Consider the following 9,171-nt stretch of genomic DNA (forward strand, 5'->3'; position numbering starts at 1 on the left):
CTGCACTCATAAAACTTCGACAGCCCACATAATATTTGGACATTGATGGGTGCTGAAGGGAACTGAAAAAGTGCAATGCAACAAAAGCATTACAAATAATATGTAGAGAAGTTTCAGTAGTTGACATACTGAAATACTGTCATATGTATTCAAGTGAAAAAATATTATTTAACTTTATTTACAAGTTTTATCGCAATATAGAACAGGCACAAAATATTCAAAATGATGTTAGGACACGGAGAGAAACATACTACAAAGTGCAAAACTCCAAATTAATCTAACATGTTCAATCTCCTCATATTTTGTTTGAACAAAATAACAATCAGGACCATTTTCTTCAGTATTCATTGGGGCCTAATGAAGCATTATGGTAGCAAAAAAGGATTTCAAAATTGAGACAGTTTCAGAAACCTGAAATCTGATGATTACTAACAAACAATACATTTTTACTATTTCAGCTGTCTGTGAATTCCTCCTCTGTTCTGTTGAAGTGAAGTATACTGTCCTCCAGTCCGAAGTGGTCAATGAGCTGGGAAAGACTGGCCTTCTGACCGTCTGTAGGCAGTTCTGTCTGTAGTTCATACAGTGCTGCTTGGGCACATTGTCTCCATTTATCAATCAGTCCTTGCAGCTGTTTCAGGTCATTCTAATAATGTGAGGAAAAACAGGTTTTTGTGAAATCTTACTCAAAAGTAATGACAGTAAATACAAAGCTATTAATAGGCATCTTTACCTTCTTTCTGTACATTTTGACCATCTTAAGCCTCCGCAAAGTTTCAGATTTCTCCTTAATGTCTTTCTTTAATTTCTCCTGAAGCTGAAGTAATTCACACTGCGAGAGCTGAGAGCAATCTGACCCCAGGCTACTCAGGAGGTCTTCTCCTCTGCTCTCATTTTTGTTGACATCAATGAAAGCCTCGTCACCCAGGGTCGTCTCCTGGTTTGAAGCCTGTGGGAACTCGGCCTCATCAATTTTAAGGCGTTTAACCACACTGAGTGGAGACGTAAAAGAACGGCGTGCTCTTTTCAATCTGTCCTTCAGTGCAGCACTCATTGGCTAAGAGTGAAAACAACAAACAAATACATTTAATTGAGTGTTACAGGAAAGTTTAGCAATTGTAGCAAATTAACCTTATTTATTTTCTAGCACATTTCATAGAAAAGAAAGAAACTTTGCATGAAATGGGAAAATTTTACACTCCTTGGCAAGAGAGGCTCCGACATTTAAAGAATTTAAAGAACATAGCTATTTCAGAGTTGCTTTATCGATTTGTTTCTTGCCAAAGTCTAACCAATGATTTGCTATTAAGACCATCAAAAGCTTAATATTTAGCAAATTATTTCTTCTTTTTTTTTATTATTGCCCATGAGTGTATAGTAACAATTTCAAAGTAAATGTTTACAACAGGTGTGTAAACGGCTTTGGAAGCAGAGTTGTTTTTAGCCATGCACATTTTTTTTGTCATGCATTTTTGCAAATATACATTAGAGCACAAACCTATGTAAAGGCACATACAGTATCCCACAAGAGTGAGTACACTGCTCACATTTTAGCAACTATTTTAGTATATCTGGGGCTGCATGAGTGCTGATGGTACTGGGGAGCTGCGGTTCATTAAGGGAAGCATGGATTCCAACATGTACTGTGACATTCTAAAGAACATGTCCTCCCGTCAGAAACTGCCTTGTTGAGGAAGCTGAAGCTGAAGGAGTGGCAAAGTATGTCTCCAGACCTGAACCCTATTGAGCACCTGTGGGGCATCATCAAGTGGAAGGTGGAGAAGCACCATCTGTTTAACATCCAGCAGCTCTGTGATGTCATTGTGGACTAGTGGAAGAGGATCCCTGTGCAGCTCTGGTGAATTCAATGCCAAGGAGGATTAAAGCAGTGCTAAATAACAAAGGTGCTCACAAGGGCTATAACAATTTCTCGAATAACTTGAGTAATTTGATTACAAAATTTTGTTTAGTACATTTAAAAAAACACGGAGCAATGTGTTTTCCACAGACCATTATTACTGATGCACCGCTGCTAAACTCTGGACATGTAACACAGAACAATGGCGGAACTGGGAGAAAACAGTGAGGGGTGAGAAGAAGATTCAGGCCAAAGAAAACGCCAGAAATTTTCCAAAGTTTGGGATCATTTCAAACTAAAACATAAAGAAAACACTGTACAGTGCGGTTAATGTTTTCAAGTAATTGAAATTGATTATGTTTTTATTGATATACAGTGCGGTCAAAAAGTCCCTCCACAGTGGCGGCGTAGAGCAGAGTAGTGAAGCACGTTTTTAAAGCTGGCAATAAATACACTTATTTAGTGCGTGGAAAATTTCAAGCAGCTTTTCCAGAGAGAAGTAAACCACATTGCGATACTGTGCGAAATTTTATAAATAAATACATGAGTGAGAATAACTATGACTTTCATTAAATTAATATTTTTCCAAACCCACTACACGGACGCTGCAGAGGGAGTTTTTGAACGCACTGTATTTGTATTTTGATAACCCTGTATTTTGACTGTGGCTATTAAATGCACTAAATTGGTTTACTTTTCAGCGATATTCTTGTCTGCAATTTCAGCAATATATATATATATTTTTAATTTCTAAAAAGAAAAACAAATTACTTGTTCATTTCAAGAGGACTTATCATATTTTCTCTCTCTTATTTAGTATTGCTCTTTAATAAAGAAAAAGGACTTATTCAATTACTCGATTAATCGATAGAATAATCGTTAATATACTTGATTGCTAAAAACCCAGCCATTATGGATGCACAAGCCAGTGCACTCTTAGTGCCGGTCCCAAGCCCGGGTAAATGGGGAGGGTTGCATTAGGAAGGGCATCCAGCGTAAAAACATGTGCCAAATCAAATATGCGAATCACAAATGAGAATTTCATACCGGATCGGTCGAGGCCCGGGTTAACAACGACCGCCACAGGTATCGTTAGCCGACAGGGTACCGGTGGAAATTGGGCTACTGTTGGCCGAAGGAGGAGAAGGAGAGGAGGAAGACGTCTACAGAGACGGCAGGGAAAGGAGCAGTGTAGGAGAGTGGAGGCTTGGGTTGGTACTTTAAATGTTGGTACTATGACTGGTAAAGGGAGAGAGGTAGCTGATATGATGGAGAGGAGAAAGGTAGATATGCTGTGTGTTCAGGAGACCAAGTGGAAAGGGAGCAAGGCCAGGAACATTGGAGGTGGATTTAAACTGTTTTATCATGGTGTGGATGGAAAGAGAAATGGTGTAGGGGTGATTCTGAAGGAAGAGTACAGTAAGAGTGTAGTGGAGGTGAAGAGAGTTTCTGATAGGGTGATGATCGTGAAGGTGGAAGTTGGAGGGATGATGATAAATGTCATCAGTGCCTATGCTCCACAAGTTGGCTGTGAGATTGAGGAGAGGGAAAAATTCTGGAGTGACTTAGATAAAGTGGTAGATGGTGTACCTAGGAAAGAACGATTGGTGATTGGGGCAGACTTTAATGGGCATGTAGGTGAAGGAAACAGAGGTGATGAGGAGGTGATGGGTAGGTATGGTTTTAAGGAGAGGAATGTGGAAGGGCAAATGGTGGTAGATTTTGCTAAAAGGATGGAAATGGCAGTGGTGAACACTTATTTTAAGAAGAAGGAGGATCAAAGGGTGACGTATAAGAGTGGAGGAAGGTGCACACAGGTGGACTATGTGCTATGCAGGAGATGCAACCTGAATGAGATTGGAGACTGTAAGGTGTTGGCAGGGGACAGTGTAGCTAGACAGCATCGGATGGTGGTCTGTAGGATGGTTTTGGAGGCGAAGAAGAAGAGGAGGAGAGTGAGGACAGAAAGAAGAATAAGATGCCATACAGGGAAGAGGTCAGACAGAGGCTCAGTGGTGTTGAAGAGGTGTTGGATGATTGGGTAACTACTGCAGGAGTGATGAGGGAGGCAGCTAGAAAAGTACTTGGTGTGACATCTGGAAATAGAAAGCAAGACAAGGAGACGTGGTGGTGGAATGAGGAAGTGCAGGAGAGCATATGGAGAAAGAGGTTGGCAAAACAGAAGTGGGATAGACAGAGTAATGAGAAAAGTAAGCAGGAGTACAAGGAGATGCGGCAGCAGGTAAAGAGGGATGTGGCCAAGAAAAAGGCATATGAGGAGCTGTATGAGAGGTTGGACACTAAGGAAGGAGAAAAGGATTTATACCGATTGGCCAGGCAGAGGGACTGAGCTGGGAAGGATGTACTGCAAGTTAGAGCAGTAAAGGATGGAGAGGGAAATGTGTTGACTAGTGAGGAGAGTGTGTTGAGAAGGTGGAGGGAGTATTTTGAGCAGCTGATGAATGAGGAAAATCAGAGAGAGAGAAGGTTGGACGATGTGGAGTTGGTGAAGCAGGATGTAGATAGGATTAGTAAGGAGGAAGTGAGAGCAGCGATTAAGAGGATGAAGAGTGGAAAGTCGGTTGGACCAGATGACATACCGGTAGAAGCGTGGAAATGTTTAGGAGAGATGGCAGTGGAGTTTTTGACCAGGTTGTTTAACAGGATTTTGGAAGGTAAGAAGATGCCTGAGGAATGGAGAAGAAGGGTGCTGGTACCGATCTTCAAGCATTAAGGAGATGTGCAGTCTTGCAGTAACTACAGGGGAATTAAGTTGAGTTGTGGTATTGTATGAGGAAGTCAGGTGTGTCAGAGAAGTGTGTGAGGGTGGTGCAACACATGTATGAGGACAGTGTGACGGCAGTGAAGCGTGCAGTAGGTACGACAAACTGGTTCAGGGTGAAGGTTGGACTGCATCAAGGATCGGCCCTGAGCCCTTTCCTGTTTGCAGTGGTGATGGACAGGTTGACGGACGAGGTCAGACAGGAGTCTCCCTGGACTATGATGTTTGCGGATAATATTGTGATTTGTGGTGAGAGTAGGGAGCAGGTTGAGAAGAGCCTGGAGAGGTGGAGATATGCGTTGGAGAGAAGGGGAATGAGACTCAGTAGGAGTAAGACAGAGTACATGTGTGTGAATGAGAGGAAGGGCAGTGGAGTGATGCGGTTGCAGGGAGAAGAGCTGGAAAGGGTGGAGGAGTTCAGGTACCTGGGGTCAACAGTGCAAAGTAATGGAGAATGTGTTAGAGAAGTAAAGAAAAGAGTGCAGGCAGGGTGGAGTGGGTGGAGAAAAGTGGCAGGAGTGATTTGTGATAGAAGAGTATCTGCAAGAATGAAAGGGAAAGTTTATAGGACTGTGGTGAGACCTGCGATGTTGTATGGATTAGAGACAGTGGCATTGAGTAAAAGACAGGAGGCGGAGCTGGAGGTAGCAGAGCTGAAGATGTTAAGGTTTTCGTTGGGAGTGACGAGGATGGACAAGGTTAGAAATGAGTTTATTAGAGGGACAGCGCATGAAGGATATTTTGGTGACAAGATGAGGGAGGCGAGATTGAGATGGTTTGGACATGTGCAAAGAAGGGACATGAATTATATTGGTAGAAGAATGCTGAGGATGGAGCCCCCAGGTAGGAGGAAAAGAGGAAGGCCAAGGAGGAGGTTCATGGATGTGGTGAGGGAAGACATGCAGGTAGTTGGTGTGAAGGAGGCAGATGTAGAGGACAGGGTGGTATGGAGACGGATGATCCGCTGTGGCGACCCCTAATGGGAGCAGCCGAAAGAAGAAGAAGAAGATACTTGATTGCTAAAATAATTCATACCAGCAGCCGCCCTACTTCTCACACAAAATATTGACACTTTGGACACAATTTTGACATGTTCACAGGGTGTACTTACTTTCGTTGTCAGTTATTTTGACAATAATGGCTGTATGTTGAGTTATTTTCAGAGGACAGTAAATCTATACTGCTATATAAGCTGCACATTGACTACTCTAAAATATATCCAAGTTTCATTTTTATAGTATTGCCCCTTGAGAAGATACTAAAATGGTTGCTGAAATGTGTGGGGTGCACTCACTTTTGTGAGATACTCTAAGCCCATTTTTTTTCTCTCATAAAAATAAACTTAAATGCTGATTTTATTATCCTATAGAATTTGATAGAAAATATTTCAGGAGAAAGTCTAATGTTTTTCTAAATTCTTGACAAAGTGAGCACAGCAGAGTGTTGGTGGACTCAACATTTTGACATTATATGCTTACTGAAGAAAGTTCTGCAGTCTATTTCAGTTAGTTACATTTCTCCCGATCTTATTCACCAGTCCTAATTCTATTTAAAAAAGAATAATAAAAAAAAAAAAAAGAAATAAAAGAAATAAGTTCTAAGGTACGAGAGAAATCTCTGAAATCAGTTCATTTTTACCAAAAATCTTTAGACTTTTTAAACCAGTGAGCGTATACTATATATCTAATAGGAGTCATATAGGAATCTTCAATCTTTTGAGCTCTGTACTGCAAATGACTAATAACATACGAGTACATGTTTCAGCTTATTGCAAAGTGACTATTAATCATAAGTTGTAATCAAATATCTCCAGCCTGGAGAAACACATTATTTGTGCCCTAAATACATTTAGTTCTTGTACACAAAACAGATCATTTCACGTGTTTTCGAAATTTCACTTTTAACTTGCCTCTGAAATGTAATATTAAACAGACAGAAATCAATCAATAGAATTCAGTAAATTCTCATTTGCCCATATTTACCAAGGGTGCAAATATTAGTGGCACTGTAGCCCAGTCTGGATCACTAACTACAGCTAGTTACACAATGAAGCTCTCCTGCTTGATGGATGGATTACTTAAACTAAACAGCTTTTAAGCATCTGAAATTGGGGATTTTCTATTGAATATTCAGCAGACGCTGACATTATTCACAGCTTTACAGTAATGTTCTCATCTCTCATATTTATTTCTGCAATTTGAATGTTGGATCATACAAAACATGCCATGTACTTTAGCATAAGATTTTTCTTCTTCTCACTCCACATAATAAAAGGTCTGTCAATAGTGAAGTAGATGATAAGGTGACAGGCAGTAAGTAATGCAACACCATTTATAACTGCTTTGCATTTCAGGATTTTCGATTGTAAATGTAGCGCATTATGTGAAAAAGAAAAGGATCCATAGTATTAAGCATGTATAAGTAATAATGCAATATTAGACACCAATTCTAACTTTGTATTTGTCCTACACTGTCTTGTGTCTTCTTTGCACTGTTTGTTAGTTCTTTGTTTTCTGTTATGTAGCTTTATGTTGTTGTATGTAGCGCCAGGGTTCTGGAGCAACGTTGTTTCATTTCACGGTGTACTGAGTCACCTATATATGGTTAAAAGGACAATAAAAGCTTTTTGACTTGACCTGACAGTACAACTTAAAATACGTTCATCAAACACTAAGTGAACAAATTAACTCTTATCAAACTATCAGACTCGGACAAAACATTTCTTTAGCAGTCAACTGCTCGTGTTTTATTTTTTTCCTGTAAATTATAATTATAAAGTAGGCATATTAATACGTCACTATTGTAAACACCAGTTATTACAACTCATCTGTTTAGTAGTATGCATTATGCATAATGACGGCTTTGTATGTTCACCATGAACATGCTGTAGTTACAGTCAGCATCCTCAGAGGATTAACCAGTTTGTGACATAGTTTTAGTTGATGTAGGGGTCTTCTGGACTAAACACAACATTTTAAAGCAACATTTCGAATTTTACTCTTAGTGTCTTTATACAAACTGACATACATACATCAACTGAGGAATAGCAGTGATAATCCAGTCCTGTACAGATTTCCCAAATCATGTAGTTCGATTATTTCGATTAGCATGGACAAATCAGATGGAGTAAGACAAAACAAAACAGTAGTTAAACTATAAACCAAGCAAAAGTCAACTGGAATTTGTAAATGCAGGAACTTTTATGCAGTGAGGTTTTGCGACATATGTGCAAGTTTTTGGTTCAATTCGTTTCTATAGCGTCAGGTTGTGCCGAAAAAACTAAATAAAATAAAAGAAATACCTGTTTGTTTCGCCTTTTATGGCCATGGATTTGGAGAATTATTAATAAAATCTTACCTTTCCCACACTGGGCCCACTCGGCTCAGGTGTTTCATTCTCTAATGCATTTCTTTGAGGTGTTTTATCCATAGACGGCTGTTGGTTTTTCTCAGTAAACTCTACTAAAAAAAACTTTCTAGCTAATTAAAGCTAAAATATAGAATGAGGATGAAGCACCGCAGTAAACTCGCTAAACTCCAAAAACTAAAACAACTGCTTTGATAACACGGCTAAGTGGAAGGAAAAAAAAACTAGTTATTTCCATACAAATTCATTACAATGACATTAAATTATGGAACATTAAATCTTCGCTGTTTTGTTGAGTCTTCAACCAGATTCAGTCTGGCGAGGGAAAATGACGTTTCCGGAGAAGAGGCTCATGGGAAATATAGGACTAACTAAAACTACAAAAGCGCTAACCAGGCTGATGCTATATAGTCTTTTTACTAGTGTAAACCTTGTTTTAGGAGGTTGTGTGTGTATTATATTATTGTTTTTTCGTGAATTGTATTTTATTTTCGGTTAACTTGTATCCTGTGCGTTTCCAAAATACACTAAAACCTGGTACTCAGCAACATCATTTACACTGAAAATGTGTATATAAAACACTCATTGCAGATCAATAATATAGTACCATGGATGGCATCTGTCTGTGGTTTATCAACTTCTGACTGAAAGGGCAGAGACACCCAGACTGAACAAGCCATGATTTCTAAAAAGCCCAACACATTATCTCATGCTACAGTCTTTTAAGGTCTGATTGTACATGGTATAAAAGATACAGAAAATGCTTTGCATGTAGTGGTGAGAAAATGATTCTGTGGTGCACAGCATTGCTTGCTTTCTCTTCAAGCACACCCTGTGCTAATATTTAGACAGAACTGTGGCCATCTGATTTACACCAAGTATCAGTCATGCCATCAGCAGAGTGCGGTTAAATCCTCATGTAGATGCGTGTATACATCACCGTTCAGTGTGTACATTGCAAGGTTTTGCCATTTCTGTGTGAAATGCCAGGCATTGTTTTCTCCGTTTGCTAATCAAGGTTTGTCCTTTGTGCACATGATTATTATTATTATTTGGCTGATCAAGTGCCCCCTTCCTGATTCTTAACAGTGGCCTCCCCTTATATCCAACATCCAAGAACAGGATTCTTCATGACAAATATTTACCTACATCTTTACCTACATGA

The 9,171-nt window shown here is 39.5% G+C and overlaps 2 protein-coding genes across 2 annotated transcripts in view; both read right to left on the reverse strand.

Annotated features, from left to right (window-relative positions):
- The window catches only part of avp (arginine vasopressin), a 62,429-nt gene that overhangs the window by 21,910 nt on the left and 31,348 nt on the right, over window positions 1-9,171 (reverse strand). The gene's annotated exons all lie outside the window — the stretch shown is intronic.
- Window positions 149-8,357, reverse strand: sfr1 (SWI5-dependent homologous recombination repair protein 1). The gene is made up of 3 exons (XM_083554627.1): window positions 7,998-8,357; window positions 734-1,057; window positions 149-646 (listed from the first exon to the last, which is right to left on the reverse strand). The coding sequence occupies exons 1-3, from the start codon at window positions 8,067-8,069 to the stop codon at window positions 455-457; spliced, it is 588 nt and encodes a 195-aa protein (XP_083410753.1). The 5' UTR covers window positions 8,070-8,357; the 3' UTR covers window positions 149-454.

Source organism: Silurus aristotelis (assembly GCF_946808225.1).
Source record: "Silurus aristotelis genome assembly, chromosome: 11".
Lineage (NCBI taxonomy): Eukaryota > Metazoa > Chordata > Actinopteri > Siluriformes > Siluridae > Silurus > Silurus aristotelis.

What these genes read in the sequence shown, in the direction of transcription:
- sfr1 (XM_083554627.1), bottom strand. Translation starts at nt 8,069, where the DNA reads ATGGATAAAACACCTCAAAGAAATGCATTAGAGAATGAAACACCTGAG. An exon ending in GTGGGCCCAGTGTGGGAAAG is followed by an intron (nt 1,058 to 7,997) that starts GTAAGATTTTAT and finishes TTTCACTCTTAG; the next exon opens with CCAATGAGTGCTGCACTGAA. An exon ending in TCAAAATGTACAGAAAGAAG is followed by an intron (nt 647 to 733) that starts GTAAAGATGCCT and finishes TCACATTATTAG; the next exon opens with AATGACCTGAAACAGCTGCA.